The following is a 24,805-nucleotide window of genomic DNA, read 5'->3' on the forward strand; positions in this document are numbered from 1 at the left end:
CCCTTCGCGTGTCCCTTCGCGYGCCCTTCTGCGCAAACTGCTGCGCAAACTGCTGCGTCTGTTCGCTGCCTCAAAAGCCTGCTTATTGTCCATATCACCTCTCTCACATCTTGTAATTAGCTCAGACTTTTCCCACGCAACATAAAAGAAGGAAATGAAAATCAGTGATTATGGCAGAGTGATTAATAGCCAAGACTGATTGCTAGACCCTTAGTGAGTATATATTTTAAAACCCTGAACAGTTGTCTAAAGGTACTTAGAAAGATTTTTCTTTTTGAGTCCCTGATATATTTAATCAAAAGAAATTGTACTGGAAATATGGACTTTATTGGAAGCTATACTTCCAAAGTAGACCTGTATGTATTTTATGATGAGACAACTGTGCAGCTTCTGTGACACTGCCTTGTTTCTTCTGTCCTTTTTTTTTTTTTTGAGAATACTGTTATTTTATTTTTCCTATTTTAAGCATACAAAACAGAGTCAGGACTCCTAAGTTCTTAGTCCACATATTCCATTCATTCATGGCATATTCACATGGAAATAACTTATGGCTTCGATTTCCTCATGAGTAAAATTGGAATAAGTCTAGTTCAGACATTTTGAGGACTCTTCAGCTTTTTGAGTACATTACTGGCATGCATTGCAAGCCTGACACTTTTGCTAACAATTGCATAAAAGACAAATTTGATATATTTCAATACACAGTCTGCACAAGAGCACAGCTATTGAATGGTCAGTGGGAAATGGCACAACCATAAAACTACAGAATTAAAGATAATGGGACTAGAAAAGACCTAAAGACAGTCATCTTCTTGCCCTGGAGCAGGATCAGTCAGACTTCAAATGTCCCCAATAGTTGATTGTCTAACCTGTTTTTAAAAAGGAAATAAGAGTCACTGAGGCAATTTCTTACAGTGTTTAACAATCCTTACACTGAGAACGCTTCTGGGTTTTCTTTCTTTTCTTTTTTTTTTTTTCCTCTTCCCTCAGTGTCAAAACTAGGTCTCTGTTGCTATAATGCATCTTTTTGCTTGTATCTCATCCTATTCCTAGCACATATGACAACCATATCATTGTGCAGCAACCTTTTATTTATATGAAGGCTGTTACTATGTTTTCCCATAGTCTCTTTTTGTCKTCTTTAACTTCTTTAAGGTCCTTCCTTAAAGGCTGAGGGTTTCTGAGACTCCTTTCATTCTCAAACTGAATGATATTCCTTCACCGCTCATTCATTGCTAAACTTGTCCATATCTTTTTCTGGAATACAGGATCAAAAGCCGGACACACTGATCCAGTTGAGGTCTTGCTAGGGCTCAGTACAGAAATAATTAAGCCAATTAATGTAACATAGCAATCTGTGCTTTCAAAGTAATACACAAGTTACTTAATTCATTACAATGACCAACACGTTAGGGCTTTCAAGATGAAAATCTATTCTATCACTGTAATGAGTACAGAGATCAAACTTTTCTTTTTTTAACAATGAAATAGTCATCTTTCTTGAGGAGTCATTGATCTTCTATTTAAGTAATATTTTCTTTTGCATTTGTTCATTGCTGAGTATACTGGACCTGAGAGTGATGTTCATTGGAAGTTCAACAGTAAAATGTGAATAGTGATATTCATAAATCTCATATGTAAGAGCCTATTTTGAATATAATTTATATTTGATATTTGCTGTTTTGCTTCTGCCTGTGGAAGGTATCTAGTTAGGATCTGAGGAAAGGAAAAAAAATTAGATTAGATTTTGATAAGAAAGAGAAGAATCTAGWAGAATACATTCTAAAACCCTGAGCCTCAGGAAGATTCCATCATTTTGTTGTAACTTTTTAAAGATTGTTACTCTCTGTATTTTCCTAAGTCTGTGAAGAAGGTCAGCATCTTATCATCTATTTTTAGAAAAACACTATATTCATGTTTACTTATTTGTTGTTATGTTATACTTCATGTCATTCTCAGAGGAGAGGGGGAATCCTGATGGGTGTTTAAAGCAGTAAAAACAAGACAGAGGAATATGACTTGGGAAATCTTTGTTAGAGAAAGACGGTAATTTATTTTTTTCTACAGCAATAGAAATCTGTACCAGAAGTGATCACTAAAAGTGAGTATCACTAAAGATACTTACTTCCTCTATATAGGAATATGTATAACAACTTACTGCATACCTTTGTAAGATAGAATATAGCAAAAAGAAAGGAAGAAGTAGGAAAACATATAGAAAATATACAAGGAGGGATGGAAGAATACAAAAACAAAAGGAAAGGAAGAGGAGTAAGAATATACATTTTTTCAGGATGAGTAGCATCAGTCCCATTTGTGAAAATTTATATTTTGAACAAACAGGAAAGTGAGGTCAATTGATGCTGAAGCATAGTAAAGAAGTGATGTTATATTGTCTCAGTAAAGACAATTCTAAACCTAAGTCAAAAACTCCTGATACAGAAATAATTGATGATACATGAATTAAGGGTACAGGCGAAGTTCTGCTCTCACTTAAACCAATGAGAACATTATCATTGACTTCAAAGTAAGAAAAATTGGCCCTTGCATTTGAAAATGAAACCAATTTTAAGACTTTTTATATTGGATCAAATATAGAATTTAGCCACCTAAATATTGGTATTCATTTATCCTCCGATTGAATATATGCTTCTGAAGATGGTAGTTGAGATAGTGTTTTTAAATCAATTGTGCCTTTGGCCGTGACTACACTGTGGTTTTTACGACTGTTTCCCAAGTCTAACATGACCAGGCAGCTTCCCCCCACTGCTTTGAAGCAAACCCCAGGATTATAACTTCCTTTTCTGTATGCACTTTGCTTTTCATAGGAAAAAGGTATAGCTGCACATCCTGAATGATTGCTACAATCACTTTAAGCTAGTGCCAGTCTAGATGCTAGATGGACAGTGCCCCAGTTTCATTCTGGCACACGATAGGAGCTAAGTATAGACCTAGTTCTTTTCCTGTAGTGAGATTTTAGCTGTATAAAATCCTAGTGTATGCATAATTTACATTAGTGTGGAGGGTTTTGTATAAGTGCCGTTTGCCCAGCAGAAAAAATAAAAGTAAAATTAATATCTGGTATTTTCCTATTTTTTTTTGAGGTTTCAGTCATGTAAAGTGATTTACAAGGTGTGTTCCTTTATATGGTAGAGCARTATATTCTTATTGTAGTTTTTAGCTCCTTGTAAGATGCTGTCTTTCCCACATACAGAGGTCAGGACAGGGTGCTGATTTTGTTTGTGGAAAAAACACTCTTTCATTCACAAGCGAAACGGTCAGTATAGTGCTTTGATACATTCCTTTCCGTCTCTCTCTCCTTAGGTATCAGTCACCCTTTAGACTTTTCTCCTTGCCTTGATGCAATTCCAGTTTCCGAAGATAAAGATGCTAAACCATGCTCATAAGTCATCTGTGGCATAGTGGGCAGAAGTTGATAGAGTTATGTAAGAAATTAACTTGTCCTATCATGAAGTCTTCACAGAAAGATACACTTTTTAATTAAAAAAAAAATAAATCTCCATAACAGGATCAGTTTCAGAAGAGATTTACTTAGAAGAATGGCGAAGTCACGTTCGCTGAGAATTCTTTGATCATCCACTTACCATATTTTTCCTACCCAGAGAGAGATTTGATCAGAAGTATTTATCATGCCTTAGAAAACTACAGAATGATTTTAGCCAGAATGGCTGCTTCGTAGAAAGCAAATTATCTTACAGTTTTTAACACTATGGGCTGTAGATCGTTTAGAATAATGTACGATAAAATGAAAAATAATGGCTCAGGTCAGGTCCCATTGAAGATAATGGCAAAACTTGCATTAAATTTAGGAAGAGYGAGATCTGATTGTTTGAACAGACAGAGAAAGTCACATACACTAGCTCACTCCTTGACAGAATCTAATTCCTCTGTGTTCATTTGTTGTCAGACATAGCCTGTTTTAGGCCCCAATTCAGCAACTAAATAAGCAGCCTTCATCACTAAAGCACTTGAAAATGTACTTTTAATGCTTTCTAGAGCAGAGATAGATTACTGGATCAGCCTTATGAAAATRAACAGCCAGATTTTTCTCATTACAAATGCACACAATTTAAAGTTGGAAAATGCAGGATCAAATCTAACCCTATGTCTTTGTAGATTTATGGTTTAAGATCATACACAGAAGAGGAACATGATTAATCAATAAGGATAAACAGTTTTGTCAAGAGTAAAATTACATACATAATTTATTTTCATTGGAAAGAATGGCAATTTGCAAATTACAGAAACAAAATGGAAGGGCTGATTAAAAGGATTATAAAAAAGCTACAAAGTGGTGGTAATGTGTTTCATTCTAACATGCAAGTGGAAAGAAATAGTGCTGGAAAGACAGCTGTAATAAAAAAACCCACCAACAACAACTGTGCTTCATTTCTATTTGTTGCTTTAACAACCAACACAACTTTAAAATTTTTAATCGCTGAAATTATTTACCACACAGTTTCAGTGCACTATACATTTTATTTCCTTCTTTTTTCTTTAAAGATCATATTATTGGAATATTTTATTTACCTTGAACCTTTGACTTGCTTGATCACAATGCATTAAGGAGTTTTTCTAAGAGAGGTATATTATTTCCAAATATGTAAATTACCCAATGTATTAGCTGCAACACTATAACTATTGGTTAGAAAAAGATTGTACAATATAAAAAATGTTGCTGCGGGCAGCAGTTTCATACATTATTTAATTATGGTTCTTGCATTTTATATTTTCTTAATTTCTCAGTTTTCCAGAAAGAGTTTCTTTTTTCTGTTTACAAAATTTAAAACAAGTATAGAGGAAAGTGTTTGTTTCTGTTGCAATCTCCTCTTATTAATAAGACAAAGCACTTTCTTTTTCAGTTTCCAGTTTGGACTGGCTCATATTTCTTAACAAGACTGTTGGTTGATATTGTCTTGGAATATTCATTTTCCCCAACAGAGAATACAGTTCTGACTGTAATTCTTCTCTGCATGGCGTAGGGGACTTGTTTTGAACATCATGTATCATCGGTACCAAAGCCTGATACACAGTGATGTTCAGTCCCTGTTTCTGAAATATGGAGCTGAATTTTTATGAAATGGAGGTGGAGGGGTTTCATTTTTTCTAAAACTCTAAGTTATTACATAATTATAGCAATGGTTCTATAAATACTACATACAATTCCATAAATATAGGAAATATCTATAATGAAAACTGATAAAAAACAGTTTTGAAAGCATGGAATACAAATAAAAATTCTATCAAAACAAGACTTTTGAAATGTTATGTATTAATATGATTCGTTCTGTTACCTCTATTCACATGGAGCAGTAGCTCATTCCAAGAGCAGTTCAATTAATATCAGTGTTTCAGATTAGGTTTGTATGAGGCTTATTAAAACATAACATAATAACACATTTTTCTTCTGTCCATTCAGGCAATTAAGAAAAATAAGTTTCACCATCATGTTTAAACATGGTTGTTTTGTAGTATAAACTAGGCCTAAAGAGAATTGGCTTTAAGTAAATTAGAATTTGATTTAATAAATTTAGAGGCATGCAAAGTAAAACCCTTATGACAAAAGGATCACAAGTGTTATGCAAGGTTTGCAAGTCTTGCTTATTTAGGGGCTTGCAAGTATCATACAGAACGTAAAAAGTAACTTCAGGTGTGTGCCATCTTTGAAACAGCAGTATCAATGTGGATTTTTTTTTTCATTATGGTATAAGGAAATCTACTTTAACAGCAAAGGGGAATTACACATTTTGAAGGGGAAATGGACTATTTGATTGAGTAGGTTCTTTTCCTTCTCTAAAATCTAAGTTTATATGATCCTGTCAGACACAGATGGAAAATGATCCATCTTTGTTTTAAGGTGTTGCATATTTCAAGAAACTACTTCCAATATTAATGATTTCTTTAATATTAGTATAGGGACCAGAATGCTATATTTCAGTATCCATACTGTAAATGTGCCATTCTGGTCATAATAAAATCATCCTTCTCTCTACCCATTGTTGGTTGTAAAAATGAGGTGAGACTCTGGTGTCCTTCTCAAAGCATTTATGCTAATAAAATTCATCAATATACCTGATTACGTCTTTCACAGTCACTATACAGCCAGCAGCTTATTTATACGGACAATTTCTGATTTGACATTCAGCCTCCAAAATAAATTAAATAAAGATACAGAAGGCCAGTGAGTAATACAGATCTGTTTGGTCTCCTCTTTCAGACAGAAAATATTCTAGGATGCAGCGGAAAAAAAGAAAAAGTAAAAAAAGAAAAAGCACACACACACACAGAAAAACTTGCTGCAAAGATTATCCTGTTAAATAATATACAATGCCAGCACGCAGGACTTGGACAATAGTTTATATTCAAAAGCTGCTGAATATACAAGATTATCATAGTTTGTTCAAAACTCTGGGCAGCATGCAAATGAAGATTATGGGATTTAACTTTTTTTTTTTCAGTACAAACACTGAAAACATTTTTATTATATGTTCATTTTTTTTCTCACCTGTGATAAAGTTACACAGTCTCTAAAACATACAGACTACTGTTTTATTTTCAGAAATGCAGAGAATCCTCAGTAAAATCACTACGATGGGAAAAAGGCATTTGCAAAGGCAATGCTCCAGTGTGGCCACCAGGATTTAGCCCGTATGAAATGAACCACAGTTCCAGCCCACACAGGCTCTGGAATCTGCACAGCATTTCTCAGCAGACCCATTACCCATCTGCTTCAAAAGCTGGCTCCTTTGCACAGCCTTTTTTTTTTTTTCTCCCTCTCTTTTTTCTAGTTTCTTGAATCTCATTAATGAATCTCATGGATATTTATTAAAGTTTGCTTGCTTCATAAATAGAACTGATCCTGAAAGGCTGATTTGGAAGAAAGTAATCTGGTTTACAGTTATTGACTGCTTTCAGAAAAAGTCTTTCTCGTCTTGTAAAGCCAAGCGGGGACATAAATTGGGAGAGAAGATGAATTTAATGCCTGGGATTATTTGAGATAAGATATTCATGTACAGAAATGTTTGCAAGCTCAAGCCCCATTTTAGCTACAGTTATATAAATATTTATCTGAGAGGTCTCAGTGTATTCAATGGGATTTCCAGTGTGTATACTGGTACTTGAGTGCAAAGATGGGTCTTGATCTTGAAAAGAGCTGTGCATGAGATTGATTCTGTACTAGATAAGTAGCTCCATTGTCATGATGGAACTATTTTGTACAGTGAATGTGCATGCAAATCTTTGCCAGATGATGCCTATGTTAGGGGAACCATGAAACACATTACAGGAAAAGCCTGTCAAATCCACACATATGAAAACTGAGAAAAAGAGATTATTTAATATATTTTTTCTAATGTTTCTTGGTTTCAGTAAATTTAAATAATTCTTGAAACAAGACTAATTAAAATAATTTCCCTTTCAAAAGAGGCCTTTCCAGTCTTTGGATATTGTCCAACAGACTTATGAAAAGCAAATATCTCCTGGCTATCTGTATTCTTATTAATTTGGGTAGTGGTTAAGAGTTGCTATGTGACACTTCATATGCTGATTTTTGTAATATGCTATTTTTTTGTTGGGCCCAAAGGATTCATTACAGATCGTGTGGTTTAGTGATCACTTGGTGTGTATGGTATTTTCTTCTTTATTCAGTTTCCATTGCACCATTGCAGAAGAGGAGCAAGTGGAGATGCACTGGATAGTAATATGCAGACAGGGGAGGCCTCTCTCAGACATCCAGCAGCCAGTAGTCCATCGCAAGGCTTCTGCCCATGCCACTGGTCTCTGCTCACTCAAAGCATGGTGAAAACAACAGTGGCCTCAGTTTCCAAGTTATTTCATTCTTTCCAGTAAAGTACAGCAACAGAAGTCAGCAACTGCAAAGGGAGCTGAGGGGCATGAAAATGGTTAAGGAAGATCCCAGTTATTGCTGACAAAGAAACTGATGGAGCTGCTTTTCTTTATCTCCAGGAAGCTACAGGTCTTTGTGTAAGTTTTGTGTGCCCTATTTCGCCTCTTACCGAAATGTCACTTTGTGGTGCAGACAGGTTACCTCTTCTGCTTCTTGCTCAAAACATTACGTGTTCCCCATACTGGTGGTGATTTAGAGCTGTTAGAAAGCTTGGCTAGCACTGCTGGGATGCAGGAGATAGCTCTCTAGGCTGCTTTGCCACAGCAGCATCCAGACACCCATATTGGGTCTGTCTGCCAGTTTATAGGTGCTTTAGAAATGGACACACACTGCCTAGCTTAGTTTCCATTGGCTTGATTGCTGACCGGAAGACCGCCATCTTTTTTACATATGATTGCTATAATTAGCCAACCCCCTAGAGCAATTCTTTGGCTAATGAATTTGCTTTTTTAAAATGCAGAATAACAAATGAATTAAAATCTATTGCTGTTTTACTGTAAGTTCCATATATTTATTTTTCCTCAGACGAAGTGCCAAACCAAGCNAAAAAAAAAAAAAAAAAAAAGGAAAGAAAGAAAAGAAAATAGCTAGAGGACTGTTTCAAAGCCCTGACGTTCGTCAGGAGGAAATGCCTGTGTGTAAAGCAGGAACAGAAACATCAGGTGTGCTCCAGGTGAGGGCGCCTACCAACCTCAGACATGCAAAGGATTCCCACAGAGAGGAGAAACCAAAGCAAACCAGGAAACAAAAAGAAATATTCAAGCTGTCCACGTCGGAGACTGCTAAGGGAACAATCCAGTCAGCTTGGTTACTCATTACCGAGACAGACTGTACAGAAGTTCACGGCTGATCACACAGCAGAAACCTGTTTGAGATAAGAAAGCACCCATCACAAGTCAGTAAGAAATGAGAAGACTCCCGGATCAGATTTTCTGAATGTATTTTTTGCTGGGGGAGAAAAGGATCCACGCTCTTCTGTTGTTCCAAGACTTCAGCCCAAACGCAGTTCTTTTGTTGCTTTCCTGTTCAGAAGAGGAAGTAAGAAATTCCCTCCGCATGTGCTCCAGTGCTTGAATGCTCAGGTTTCACTCCTGAATCAGGAGCTGCCTGTAATGAGCTCCCGGTGGGGCTTGGAGAGAAGGTTCAGCTGGGACAAGAGTTGTTTCATTTTGTGCCAGAGGAGGGGGGGAGGAAGAAATCCTACAAAGAACTAAAATGTTGATGGTGCAAAAAATTGTCTAAGGATATTGCATCTGGGAAAAGTGAAAGAAAAGAAGAAACAGAGGCAGGCACAAAGAAACAAGCAGCAGGATGGGAAACTTTTGTCAGAAGCATTGCATCTGCTTGAAGCCCTGTGCCCCTTGTGTATTCTCAGGGGGAGAAAACGAGCAGGATGAGAAGGTCAGCCAAGTCTTCACCAACCTTGCTGTGGTAGGCAATGATTTCCAAACAGTGCAGAAAGACGGAGACAGTAAGATAAAAGATAAACCTTTGCCTCCACTGCGTGAGCAGCATCTGGTGAATATTTGCAGATTTGTGGCACTCTTTGACTATGAGGCTCGCACTGAGGAGGACTTGAGCTTCCAAGCCGGGGATAACCTTGAAGTGCTGGATGCTTCCCATGAGGGTTGGTGGTATGCTAGGCTCCTCCTGCCGAGGGGGTCAGTCTGTCCTGGCCGCAAGCTCCAGGGCTACATCCCTGCCAACTACATAGCTGCTGACCAGAGCATCGAAGCTGAACCGTAAGTAACCTGTGTAACATACGCCACAGTCTCTTTTCCGTCAGTTTAAGCTGGTTTGGAGCAGACTGTTATGGCTTTTTTTCTTGCCAAGTAGGACCCTGCCACACTCGGCCTCCTTGCCTTCAGGTGGTCCTACCAGTGATAGAGCTAGTCAGCATGTGTGAGGAGAAGATACTGTAGTCTCAAGAAAATCAGTCATAAGAGGCAAAGTATTGAGGTTTCTGTTTGGGTTTAAATTATTTCCCTCTCTGATATGCCCTGGTTGCTTGCTCAAGAAGCATCTGGGAATATCAGGTTGGTTACCACTGTRAGGGCTCATTGCTGTTATTGGTATAACAGTAAGTGTGTGTCAGACGCTTTCCAGAAAGTAAAAAGAAGCAACCCCTATCCTGAACAGCCTTTAGTCTAACTGCTGTGTTATCAATTAGTCAGAGTTTCAGGAAGCTACCTTTTACCTATGGATTCTTGTTACAAATGAGTCTCTAAAATCTAACTTACTTTCTTATGGTTTCCACTGAATCATTTCTTATCTGTAGGCAAATCCCTACTCTCAGAACAAAGTTAACTGGAGAAAGTACTGCAAAGGAAAAAATGGGTGGATATAGCAAAGCAGTGCAAATTAGGTTTGTTAAAGTTTCACAGAGTTTAATTACACAGCCTGTGTTTGTCTGACCCTTCAAAGCACATCTGATCATACCTAATATTCAGAACTGGACCAGAAATCACATGAAATAAGTTACTTAGCTCCCTAGTGAGGATGAGTAGGGTCTGAGTCAGTCTGGGATGCAGTTACTTGTGTGTGTTGCAATCAGGGGCAGCATTTGCTAAAATAGCACTGACTGCAACTCCAGAAGTATGTGCCTGCAAAATTATCAGTGTGGAAAGGGACAACAGAAATAGCATTGTTAGTCTTCAGAATTAATTTTGACAGGAAACTGCATATCTCTTAACTCATCGTATCCAAAGATTTACTTCAAACTTGAGAGGAATGATGTTGCAGCTTTTCAGTTATAGCTCTTGGGACCTGAAACATCACCTCTGATCTGATTCACCCACCGTATTTTCTAGGGCTAGGAAAACTGGCTTAGATAGGATTATGCCAGTCCTTTATCAACTGTAAGATTTGTGCTGGAGGCATCTTATGGCAACTGTAACCTGAAGACCTTAATTTCCAGAAACTGACCAGCCATTTCTGTTTCTGTATTCAGGCAGACAACATTTTCAGTGGTCATGTTCAGAAGAATTCTCCCAATTGCAGAAATTAATCTGCAGGGAAGGTGGTTTTCTAAACCACTAGAGAAATGGTGGTAGGCTATAATTCAGCTCAGTTTGACCTTTGCTCTCTTTCAAGAACCTAGTTTTCTCAACAGGTCATCTAAAATTTCTGCTTGCTGTTAATACTGTGAAAGTAACTTTGTTCAGTTATACAACAAAGTCTCAAGTATCAGCTCTTAAGATCGCTCTTATTTTTCTAGATCTCCAGCATCAGATATGGAATTAACTTTGCCAAAGTGCATTACTGAATAACCCCTGATTTTTTTTGCTTTTTATAGAAAAAAATATTTTCTTTTAGTCTTTATATACCTCTCCCCTTTTTTTAATAAAGACTAAGTTTGKGCAACATATTTTTGTTTATAGATTTTTAGAATAGTAGAGAATAAAAAGTGGGAATCTTTCACAGCTCTCAAATGAAGTCATTTCTCCAAAAGTTTGACATGGCTTTAGTGTAGTACCAAAACTAATCTGGCTAAACAGGTAGTCTTCTCTCAGGTACTCGGATTTCCTGCTAGGTTAGTTGGCCTTGGTGACCTTCAACAGAAGTAAGTATATAAGACTTTCTTACATCAGGCCACACAGATATCCTTTCATATAGTCATAGACTAACTTAGGTTGGAAAGGACCTCTGAAGGTCGTTCACACCAGCCCCCCCAACTCAAAGTGTGTCCAACACAAAGTTAGACCAGGGCTTAGGGCTGTGTCCAGTTGACCTTTTCACSCTCATGGTGAGGATTTTTTTCCTTATATCCAATTGGAATTTTCCTTGGTACAATTTCCTCTAAAACTTCACCCTCACCTATACTCCACCTTTCATACGTGTATTATTCTAGTGAAGCAAATCAGGTGAAACAATAAGAGCAGCAGCAATGACAACGTTTTAAAGAGCTAAACCTTGTTTTCTTTAAATTAAACCTTTTCATTTTGATTTTAATTAGCTCTTTCCTTTGGTCTTGACTAATTGCTCATGGTCATGACTGACTTTTCTGGAAATATGAAAAGATTTTATTGCATTCTTCCATCTTTTATACCAGTTCTTTAGTTCCAGCAGAGAACTGAAAAAGAATGGGAGACTTGCAATCTCTATTACATGTTCACCTGCCAGAACACGTATATATTGTATATATGCAACATGTTGTTTACGCTTTGCAATTTTTGCCAGGCACAGCTGATCAGCAGTCTTTCTGCTAGCTGAAAGCACATTCCATAGCACTAGCTAGCTGCTGTATGTCTGCAGAGATGATGGGAATTTGAGCTTATTTCTAGACTGTATCTCCATCTTACTGGATCCAGGTTAGCTTGTTCTGGGAAACTAACTTGTTGATCAACTATGAATATGCCTTGGTCATTGTTTGGTGCACAGGGAGGAATTTATGAAGTTAACAATTTCCATTTTTTTGAGTTTCAACTTTTTAAATTAGTATTTGTAAGTGAGCTAGGCAAGATGAACAGAGAATAACAGAAGCATCCCCTCTTTGCATTGGTGCTACAGAAGTCTCTAGAGTTCAAGCAGGGCCATTCTTTAAAAAAAGAAAAAAAGAAAAAAAAAGAAGAAAATATTTATCCTGTTATCTCCTTGCTTACAGCTCAGCGTTAAAATATGAAATTTACTCATATCAATCTGACTTGCGCAGTAGCAGTTGTAGGGGAAAAAGTAGCCTTTGATCTCTCCTGGATATGCTGAGATATCCTCACATGTTCTTGATATGCACATAGATCATTCTGCACACAGATGTGGAAAGCGTTTTTTATTTTATTTATTATGTATTTTTAAATAATCTCAGATTTAAGTATTAAGGTCAGCAAGTGAACCTCTCTTGAAGCAAGATGTTTTTCCAAAATGCAACTACTATTAACACTTCGGCTCTTTGATTCATGGTATCAGTCTTAGGAAGGTTGGGAAGAAAGCCAAACTGTATGATCTTCAGTCGTCTTTAGCAGCTGACTTTAGCATGATTGTGTGTGTGTGTGTGTGTGTGTGTGTATATATACACACATAAACTATATCAATCTATATCAATTTTTGAAAAGATTGGAATTCATATGCATGCATAGATGCCCCATAAGTTCAATTAAGTAAAGGGACAGAAGGGCATTAAATATTCTTTAAGTCATGGGAATGACTCGGAGATGACAGGCTCAGTATGTAAGTTTAGCTAACATATTCTTGAAAGTTTCATTCAGAACTGTCAGTTCTTTTGCTAAACATTTCAGATTGTCTTGCAGCCTTCAAGATTATAAACAATAAATTATAGCTGTTCCTTTTTATCAACATCTTGACATGATCTATATTGTAGACCCAGTTAGGGATTGGTAAATCCATGTGGTTCTGTGTTTTCCGTTCTGACAGAAGATAATGTTAGATAATTGCGTCTTCTCCTGTCCAACTGCCTCAGCAGCCAATTTTGTCTTCTCTCTGAAGTGTCTGTGAATTCTTTCAGGGAGAAAGGCTTTTGAACTTTTCCTCAGTAAGGAAAGTTCTTCTTCAGTAAGAAACTTTACTATCTTGTCTCCATTTAGATAACAGTTTTTCTTCTTGGAAGTTACCTTGCTTTGACTCCATCCAGTATGACTGAGGTAGTGCTGGCAAGACGGAACAATAAGTGGATGAAAGGAAAGAAAGAATGTCTGATATCTCCACTTTGTGGGGGGAAAAAAAAAGTCTTTTATAAAAAAGGAAATTTTCATGTATTTTGGCTATCAGAATGTTCAAGCAAAACTGATAAAGAATGAGATTTCTTTACTGTGTTTCTTTCCTCAGACTATTTCTGCCAATTATTCATAGAAATTGTATGTAGAGAAGAGATGTACACATTGTAGATTGCTAATATCTTCACTTATAACAAATTTATGCCAAAAGTGCATGATTACTAATTGTGCATGATATCTCATTTAAAAAAAAAAGAAGTTTCTCTTGCTTCCTTCTTTTGGCTTGAGTAATCCCTTCCAACGTGAACGACTCCAGTGAAATCAATATCACTCTACGTGAATAGGGGAAGGGAAAAAAGGATAACTCAGTGGTTTGGATTCTGCCTGCCACAGTGTTGCAGTCTAAATGTGTAAGATTAAATACATAATCCAGAAGTTTACATAATACAGAAGATTAATTACATCCAAGAAATGTCCACCTTCTACTGCAAAGGATATTTTGGACAGACTTGGGGAACAAGGCCCTTCATTTTTATATTTACCAGTAAAGCATCTTCCCATAGCTGATCTCTTGTAGCACCTGCAATACTCCTTATCCTAACCACATCCTGCACAGTGGAGGGGTTGCAAAGGGGTTGTACCTGGTGTCTCCGGAGACAGGTGTGTTCTGGCTGTACCTGGACTAGCTGGGATAAGTCAGCCTGTGAGCAGAAAGCATTTGTCTAGCAAACCGCAGCTGCAGATGATGTACAAGCACAGTGAACTTTCACCTCATGAGGAATTACATCCATAACTGCATGAATACTTTTTTACTTTTCTCAGCCTGCATGAAAACAGAGGTAGCCTATGCGAATGATAGATTAGCTGCTGTAAAAACACTTAGCACTTCGCTTCTCTGTGCATCATGGGTAGTAGTCAAAATCTCAGTCCAGAAAGAAATTTTTCATATCCAAGCAAGTTTGACTGAGGTTATGTCTGCCACATCCAATGACTTGGGAGTGCTCCTCTTTCTGGGTTTAGAAATGTATCATTTGGTAAAAGGGAAGATAAAAACACAACTGGAGATAGTCACATATTTTAAGTTGAATTTCCAGCAAAAGATGATCAGAAAGAGCAATTTGATTAGCACCAAAATCTGAACTAAGATATATAAATTTCCTTGGCAAGGAATGTGTCCTTACTTTATGCCCTTTCTGTGCCTGCTGTTATTCTGCACTATAAACAGGAACCATAGTAACACACTCACCTGTCCTTATTTTATTACTGCTGGTTGTTTTAACTAAACAAGAAAGCGACATAGTGCAAATTGTTATGGACAACAAATACAGCCCAGCTGTACAGTTAATTTTAATGAGAAAAAAAAAAAAAAAGGAGGAAAAAAATTCTGTTGGAGTGACATGAATTCTGTTTTTTAGAGGAAGGGCAGAGTATACTTATCGGAACTTTCTCCAGCCATCCTGATGGACCTGTTGGCTGTTTGTTGAAAGTAAACTGCATAGCATATGTTCATCCCAACATTACTGATGCAAGAATGCTGTGCTGAGAGAAGTAAATCCACACAAATTCCTAGTGGATTAGGTCAAAGATGATCACTGCAATTACTTTTAACTATTACCAGTTTCAGAAACATTCCTTATTTCTGAGAAATTCCTTATGTAGGTATTTCCCAGCTGGTGAAAACTGAGGCCCAGATCTAATCAAGGAAACCTCACCAGTCAATTCCGCAATGAGCTTTTTATGCACCTCTTGGAAGGGAGAAGCAACTTGTAAGTTATTTTTGTCAATATCCCTAATTCCTTCACCTTCTCTGACCTGAGTCTGCTTTAACTATTTCATACATTGACTGAATCTAAGTTAGTATACGTGAACAATAAAGCATCCACTGTGCTGACCTGTTTCAGACTTTCTGCAAATTCAGGCTTATGAATTTTCTTTGGTTCATGTGAGTCATTTTTCAAGGCAGTATTAGAGCCACAAGGTCTAGGGGCTCTTTTTAAAATGAAAGCTTAGATTCTGCAGAACACTTGAGAAATCTGAATGCAGTCCATTGCAGTTTGACTGCATTCCCTCCCTCGCTCCCGCGCTAGCAATYTCTTTCTGTATTACAGTACAAACTCCTGAGGACACCATCGGAAACAGCGGGCAACGTAACCCTTGTACCGAAATGAACTTTTAAAAACTGCTCAGATCTAACATGATTGCTTTGTTTTTCTTAGATTATTGGAACCTTTTACGTTAGATATCAAAACTACTCTCTTGAAGTTTTTTGTAGAAAACGATTCTTTGTCACTGAAATATGTATTTATTATAAATCATTGAAATGGCTGTATATGAACTCTATATAAAGTTCAAAGTCTTTTGTTTCAATGAATATACTTTTATGTATGTATTTTAATGCACACGCACATAAACACACAGAAAGTCTAAAGGACCAATACTTTTAAGACCATGCAAAAAAGCTCTGTGACAAGGTGTATATTGCAAAGCCAGAAGATCGTGCTTTTAGTGTGTTTTAACTTTGAGTACCTGGCATCTTCAGTACCCAAAGTCTGGAACTACCATGCTTGTCCAAGAATGGAATGCCTGAAATGCCTTGAAATGATTGAATACTAGAAAAAGAGCCTGAATTTAATCTCTTAACATTTTAGCCTCATCTGAGCATTCCAGTACTGTCTTTAAGCATATCTCAAACTTTTTTTAAACTCTGCTCATTTCTTCAGTGTGTAAAGGTACACTGACAAAACACAAAAGAAGATGTTTTACAGAGCTCTGCAAAATATCAGATTTTGTCAAGTGTCAGTGGTGTTTACACATCCATGTGTATAACCATGTCCATAAAACAGGTATCTCTGCTCAGCAAAGTGGAAGGAATTCTGGCATTGCAGATGAACAGTTCGTGCAAACTTGTCTAATTTAGGTCACCTATTTTTTGGCAATGTGTTTTTTAAAATATTTATAAAGATTGTTTATTCAAACTTTGGAAAATGAAGAAATGCCTTCCTACCTCATCTACAGCTATAATTAGTGTGTACATTACACATTATAATTAGTTTATATTAGTTTCCGTTGCTATACTATGAAAGATGTATTGTCAATGAACTATGTGAAGACAAGAAGCCATATACATAAAAACTGCAAGCATAGGCAGGTAGTTTTTCCTATGGCACTGTGAAACCCAGGTGGCTTTTAGAGCGCCTCTTAGAAAAAACAATGACATATCCTGCTCAGAAAAACTTAGTCGTTCTGTTTGATATTTTTTCTTCAGCCTCAATAGGAATAGCGTTGTGTGTGTTAGCCTAGATTAGTCTGTTTTGAGCAATGACATTGGTAAAAATGTACGCCAGATACTGTATAATAGTTACTATCACCTCAGTAGTTGTCTTTGATGGCTGTATGGCACAATACAGTTGTGCAGAGCTGAGTGATCTCTGAACAAATTTAGTAGAAAAAATAGTAACGAATAGTTCAGCGAGGCTAAGAACTCCTAACGCTGTGCTGATTTTGGACAAACTAGGTCAAGTATCTCTGTGAAGAATTATTTTGTAACATGTAAAAGCACTGTTGGTTATAGAAGAGTTTGGGGCTCTTTTGTGTAGGAAGATACCTATACTAAAAAGATTAAGTCATAAAAATATAGAAATAAAGAAATACCCTGCTAGGTCAAATCAATGGCCTCTCTAGCCCAGTTATTCTGTTTCAGAAAAGATTTTATGAAAAGTGCACAAGCCTATCTACTTTCTTTGATCTATTCCCTTTGTACTTCACCAGAGGCTGGAATTGTTGTATTAGCTGTGTTAGAGAGTACATTGCTGCCATGTCTAATTACGGACCTGTTGTCAAGTCTATTTAGCAAAAGTGTAGGTGTTGAAACTGCACAATTGTTTTAGGAAGAGACCAAGCTATTDAAAAAAAAAAAAAAACAGCCAAAAAACCTTCTTGTGAAAATTCTAAATTCCTAAACAATTGTTTTGATTTTTTTTCTGGAATGATGATTGTCCAATCCTTACTCAAAATAAATAGGCACAAAAAGAAATAGTAGCACTTTACAGGTCCCTGTGAAATTCACCTGCCTGTTCATTTACAGGCCACACCTGTCTTCCCTAATCTACCTTAATATATATGAGTTAACCTGTGTTGCAGATGTGTCAATTATTTCTTTGTAAGATATATAGTAGTCCATTGATTTTGGCTTCTACTGAAGGAGCAAAGGCGAGACCTGAATATATCCTGTTATTATCTTCTAGACATAATATGGATGCATTTTGCAAACTTTATTAATAATGAGGCAGTCTTCCAGTAGCCCAGTTTAGACAATACAAAATTTACCTGTGCTTTAACTTTAAGTAAGAGTAGTAGAAAAAGTATTATTAATCATAATTTAAATGTTTTCCTGAATAAAATGTTCTATTCCTCTTCAGATCATGCAAACAAAGTAAATATAGCAAAGAAAGAATATAATTTACTAGATAATATTAAAAAAGACAAAATATTATTGCATGCTTGCTACTATATGTAAGAGGAAAAAATTTTTTTCAGTCATTATTTAATAGCATTGTTTGGAACATGTATTTGAGGGCCCTTCTTGCATTAAAACATAAGAAATAGTGATTAAGCTGCTCAGTTACGAAGCTTATTCTTTATGGGAGTATTCTTAAATGTTAATATTCAAGTTTCATCCTAATAACTGTACAAGAAAACCATAAAAGTTGCAAGAAATTAGAAAGGGAAACTACATCTTTGCATTTTTAGCTCTCCAGACATGCTTAGAATTTGTCTGGAAATAGTTTTTTCAAAGATAAAACCAAATATTGATCACCTATATGTTCGATAAGATATAAAAATAAAGATCAGGTAGAACTACATACTGTTTATCCATGCTGATGCACTAATCCTAATCAATGAAAACTGGATAAACAGAGAAATGAATTAAATATCAAGGGAAGGTTCCAAAAAGGATTGCACTGATTGACTTGTTCATTACTCCTGGGCAGACTACTCAGTCACTGAGATATCGCTGACATTTTAGATTTGTCAGCAATAATGTTGGTAAACATTTTGCTTTAGTTTTCTTTCACTAAAACAGTTATATTGTTAGCTTCCTGTACACAATATTTTTCTTGTCTGAAGCTCAAACAATTTTGTGGCACATCTTTTCAAACCTCACTGCAAAAGAAGAGGAAAAAAGAAGACAGAAAAATTCTGAAATTCACATTTGGGAGTTAATACCATGATTTTCAGAAGTGATGAGAACGCACAAAAGTCAATCCTCCTTTTGAAACTATTGATCTTTTTAATTAGTGGGAATCTCCTTCACCCTTATTTCAAAAAAAAGAATGTCTTTAGTTTCACACAGAATCACAGAAGGGTTCAGGTTGGAAGGGACCTCTGGAGATCATCTAGTCCAAGCCCCCTGCTCAAGCAGGGTCACCTAGAGCACGTTGCATAGGATTGTGTCCAGGCGGGTTTTGAATATCTCCAGAGAAGGAGACTCCACAACCTCTCTGGGCAACCTGTTCCAGTGCTCTGTCACCCTCACAGTGAAGAAGTTTTTTCTCATGTTTCCTGTTCCTGTTCTATTGTATACCTTTTCCAAGACCCTGCAGTTTATGAATGAACTCTATATATTCTCAGCTATTGACATGGATGAATGAGTATCTTTTTCATCCATAGAAAGTCACCTAATATTTTTTGGTGTTCCATAATGGCAGTTTGATTATCTTGGAAAGATAATTATTAGTTTTCTGAATACCTGTAAAGAAAGGAGGAAAAAAAAAAAAAGAAAGAAAATTAGATCTTCTTTTTATTACAGAGTTAAAATGTTTGAAAAATTGCCCAGAAGTTTACTTAGATGCTGAGATACTTTTCTGAGATGACGCATGTATGTGGGTCTTGGGCTGATACATATGTGGATTTCACACTGATATGGAGTTGGGTGTGGTCTAGCTATACTTCTAGAAGTCAAAAGTGTCCTTGGTACGCCACCCTTCCCATCTGTCATCTTCAAAGGGTTGCCCTAAAAACTGGGAGAACTATTTGGTTAAGAAATTTGTCACTGTATGAAAGAACAGTTATGTTCTTTGGCTTGAAAACTTTGGGTTTTCGGACTGTGCAATTCCTTTCTGATACCCCTTGGACTCTGAGTGACCTAATTATTCTCCACTGACAGGGGACCAGAGAGTGGGTGCGAGTCTGCTCAGACTGCTGGCAGTAGGTTAAGGAAATAGGTGCATGTGTGTATGTACAAGAGAGAGCTTCCACAGAAATGGATGRAAAGCTCTGTTTTACCACCGGTGTCCTGTACAGCTAAGTGGGACTTCTTGTTTCCAAGGGCTTCTGCCTTACCTCTGCACTGAGGTGAATTTGCCTGGGAGAGAAGAAAAGTAATTTCTCAAGAAAATCAACTGAGTGCTTCTGGAAGCTGTAATGGCTTAAGTGAATGTATGATTGAACATTTTCTTGTCCTTTTGAGCTTCACTTAATGTTAAATCAATTGATGTCATTAGGGTTCTCTGTACCACGTTAACATTAAGGCTACCTCAAGGTTTCAACTTTGTTCCTCAGTTGTTATGAATAGCAGAGTTATTGCTACTTTTAAAGTATATTATAATAGTATATCAGTACTTTTATTCATGTATGTATTAACAAATGCAATCAGATACTAGCACTGATGCGAGATTTTACAGATCTACTTGGAAGACTCTGTGAAGCAGAAACTGGGCCTGAGGAACACATTTTCAGTCTTTTTAAAATACACTATTGCATGGCTATGTTTCATACAAAAAGCCCAAAGCAATGCCTGTTACAGCCAATGGTAGCCTGATTCCAAAGACAAGTTGTTTTAGAACAAGTTTTAAATGCAATGAAGTCCCTATCCAAGCACAAAACTACTACTGGAACAAACTTTGATGCAATGATTGGCTTTTGGTCTCTTAAATTGGAGAAATACCAGTGACTTATGTAACCGAAACACAACAAAAAGTGATGTGATGTCATTTTCACCTACCATTTATTTTCTTTTATGGAAGAACTTCAGACCATATTAAATTATTTGGCCCTGTGATACTATCCCTCCAAGAGCAATGGTCATTTTCAAGTCATAACAAAGTTCAAGAGTAGCCAAAGTTGCAATGTTTTGTTTCTGAGTCAGTCTGAGTTGGAGAGATGTCACCTGAGCTCGTCATTCACCCGAGCATGTTGCTGAGAAGTGCCTAGTCCAGGCCCTGACTGGGTGGTTGGTTATTGCCTGCAGCCTACGCATGCAGTGCACAAGGGTGTAGAAAGACACAGGGCTCAACTTAGGTGTGCTGAAATTGTCTCCAAATTCAGTAGGTCCTTGTTGGGGTCTGCAAAGTAATGCAGTGTCACTTTGTGAAGCGGGAACAAGGACTGATGCTGCACATCTTGGTGAATCATGGCAGGGATGAGGAGGGGAGCTGCAGTGAAAAGCTGCAGACTCCTGCAAGAATGACACTTGCAGGTACCTATTTAAGGCATTTGCTACAGAGCAATTCACTAGGTGACTGGGGTGCATCAACTTCTAAAATTCAAGAAAACCTGGAGCACAGGCCAGACCAAAAAAATTTTAAATATATTTTGGTTCACTTTTCATTCTGCTGCCCAAAGAAACTGCCTTTATCATAATGCAGCTCCCCCACATGAAACACAAACACTGTCTTCCAGACTCTGTTTCTATTTGTTCGCTATAGCAATCCCAGAGCAAATTCAATTCCATTTAATTATGTTTGCAGCATAATAGACTGTTATTATCATATAGTGAAAATTTAACATAATGTTACACATATCCTCTTCTAAACAGAATCACATGACAATGCAATTATCACCTATCGAAGTACTTACTAAAAAGGCTTATACCTCCAACATGTCACAATTTTTTGTAGATAAACGTCCAGCTAATCCTCATATTTATTTTTACGAGAAAATAAATTTGTTCTAGACTGTAGCAGGAAGTACCTACCTCTGTGGTGAGTCCTGGATTTTACCACACTCACTCAATGTTGAACACTGCCTTATCCAAACAATCCCACAGTTTATTACAGCAGAAGTCCCTAAAGCTCTGACAGTCCCTTTCTTTAGGCCACAGCTCATTATTTCCAACAAAATTAGCAGAGTAATACAAAACAAAACCCTTTCTTAGGCTAAAGCAGTGTCCTTTTTGGCACATGAACCGCTCTGCTCCTGCAGTTTGTTCTGATGGGCTCCCTGAGGCATTTGCTAGCACAACCTGGGGCCTGTTTTGGGTTTTAGATATGACCAAGGTCAATCTGCTTGGGCAGGCAGGCATTTCACCAGTTTACTGCAGTTGCACTGTAGTCATTGGGCTCATGTACGGAAAGCTAATGTTCAGCGTTAAGAGTCAAGTTTTCAGTGAGTAGTAAAACTGAGACTCTCTTAAAAAAAAAAGATACTTCACCATGTAAATGTGACAAGTCGGTCCTTGAGTCTAGAAATATAAAACTGTTTTTCTGGCAATAACCTGCAATTCATCTATCTTGCCAAAAAGTATTTAAGGTTCTCCCTAAATTTGGTGGTGGCTTCACATAGTTGCAGTCCCAAAAGAATTACCTGTGTTATAACAATGTCATGTTCTACAAATTAGTGGCACATAAGCATCTATGCATGATACATATTCCAGCAAAACAGTGACTATGCTGTTTTAGATAAATAGGTTAAAATCGCCTCATTTTGACTAAAGATCCCCTACATGGATGAATGGATTATTTGTGTCATACTACTAATAATAGCAACAACAATAATAATGTTAGTGACCCAATGAATATAGGAAGAGAGGAGAGGGGAAATTGATTCAGGGTAAGAGAGAAGCAGCAATGTTTCTCATTTTGCTGCTTAGCTTTATTTTTGCTGGAAAAAAAAAATCCTTGATTTTAGTTTTGTATCAAATCAAAATATTTAACATGGCCTGAAACAAAATGCAGGGTATTGTTTGGTTGTGTCTTGTTTCCAGGTAACTTAATCCTTTCTGAACAAAACTCAAAGAATAAAAAAGTTTATTTTTTCATGGAAATTCCATTTAAAAATGGAAACAAAAAGCAACTTTAAATTTGAAATTATTCAAATTGAGTACCTTCACAGTTAAGTTATAATATTTTGCTTAGAAATTGTATGGAAAAGTAAAACTTCCTTTTTTTCCTTACTTCTTTGTCTTTTCAATTCCTCTTATATTCTGGCATCCTACAAAGAAAGCTCTCTCAATTCTACCATAAATTTAGTATTTATGGAAAAACACCAACCAGTCAGCTATAATTTTGTGACAAGAACATTAGCAAAATGGTATCCACAAACCAAGAGCAAAATATGATTTGTTATTTTCCAGAACTACGTATTTCTCATTGTAATAGTTATTTAAAGAAAAAAACATACTGTTGATCTTGAAATACTAAAAGTGCAAGTGGGACCTGTACTATATTGCCTCAGATAAGCTGTTACTTTCAAACACACAGGCAGAGTTCTGCATACTTATATAACATAAAATAATGCTGCTCTACTGGTTTTGATAGAGCTCTGCTGCTTACGTCATGTAGGACTGAGCTTTTAGTTTTTCAGAACTATTCATGTGTTCTTCTGTGTTTTCCTGAATGGAAAGAAAAATAAACTTATTCCACCCACTGTTCCTGTGAAATGACTCAGACGCTTTAGGGTCCACATTTGATGTGGATGTTATTCATTTAGACTTGAAATAAGTTATTCAGCAACAAGGATCTGAGCAATAGACCTGACTCAGATCTTTATGTATGAAGGACATTCATTGTGATTGGATAAGGTTAAATGTGCTGCCCTGCATAGTCATCCCTGAAAACCTGAATTTCTGGTTTCACTTGGATCAAACTAGTTTCTGATTTGGGGAAATAAGTAATCAGAATGGATGTGTATGGCTATATATGTACAATTTTAATTAACATTTTTTCAAGCATTGTTCAAGTTATATACTTTCTGCAGTGTGCTAAGATTTTAATTGATTTACCTAATGCTGATATCTACATATTTTATTAAAGTCTTAGTCTGTCTCACTTGTTTGTGAGGGCAGTTTGATAAGTAAGGTTTAGGCCACTGTATTTAAGTCACCTCTAGTCAACAAGTATATCATGATGATGAATGGTAAAGTATTCTGTAGGCAAGTACAAACATGCGTGGTGGGATTAAATTAAGAAAGGGAAAGGGAGAAGAGCTGTAGAGAGCAATTATGTAGTAAGTGTTGGTCTGTGAAATTGTTTCCCCAAGCAGTAATGAAATCCCTGCCAAAGACACATCCCCTGCAGGAGCAGGACAGCTCTCAAAACCAGGGTTTCCTGAGCAGGTGCTGCAGCTGAGGCAGCCGCAGGTTACACCCTTGGGCATTAGGGATGTCATCAGATAAAGTCCTCCGTTTTGTCATGCCTTTATTTTCTCGTGTACTGTCTGTTAGTACTGATCTCTCTCTCCCTCCATCCCCTTGATGATATTCTGCAGTCCTCTCTTCCTCTTCTTTGACCTTTTACTATCCTGCTTCCTCCCTCCCTCCTGCGGTGTCCTATGCGTTCTTTTATTAATAGTTATAAATTCCTTCTTCTTAAATTTTATCCTTGTCCCATGCATCCTTGCATCTCTGATAATAAGCGACAATGAGGGATAGGCAGAGTTAAAAACACTCCCAGACAAGCAAGGAAGAAGTATTCTGTGTCCAAAGGAGCAGAAACCTGATCTTTGATTTTCTAGCCTCTGCACAGTGAAAGTTTGCAAGTCTTAGAGTAATCTTGGCTCTTTCAGTATGTAGAGTCTGTGGCACGACTGCTAAGGCTTATGTTTTTGAGCATGCTCAGAAAGGGGATCTTTTGCGAGTTTTCATAGGCACGATCTAGCTTGACAACAGAATTTTCTATTTTTGCCAGCTCCATCATCGGATTCACTATAGACTATAAAGGGAAAATTGAAGCAGCCAGTGCTCATCTCCCACGCTTTCCTTCACGCATGCAGTGCATCATTTGTAAAGCACATCTGTTTCTTAACTATGTTACGTCTGGAGGGCTTTGATCTTTGCAGTGATATTTCCTAATTTCTTGAAATGTCATCTCTTGGAGAAATTGTATTACTTCATTAGTCTATAACCAGGGCATCTTACAATTAAGACAGTGTAATATTTTCTATCACAAGGGCTTGTTTATTTGCTTATATTTTTTCCAGGCTCCACCTGATTTGA

The 24,805-nt window shown here is 37.0% G+C and overlaps 1 protein-coding gene across 1 annotated transcript in view; it reads left to right on the plus strand.

Annotated features, from left to right (window-relative positions):
- Positions 1-9,238: 9,238 nt before the first annotated feature.
- FRK (fyn related Src family tyrosine kinase) overlaps positions 9,239-24,805 on the plus strand; it is a 54,008-nt gene continuing 38,441 nt past the window's right edge. The window contains exon 1 of the mRNA XM_026056037.1: positions 9,239-9,669. Coding sequence (XP_025911822.1) covers positions 9,239-9,669 — 431 coding nt within the window. The remainder of the gene's footprint in view (positions 9,670-24,805) is intronic.

Source organism: Apteryx rowi, unplaced genomic scaffold (assembly GCF_003343035.1).
Source record: "Apteryx rowi isolate R43461 unplaced genomic scaffold, aptRow1 scaffold_1290, whole genome shotgun sequence".
NCBI classification, from domain to species: domain Eukaryota; kingdom Metazoa; phylum Chordata; class Aves; order Apterygiformes; family Apterygidae; genus Apteryx; species Apteryx rowi.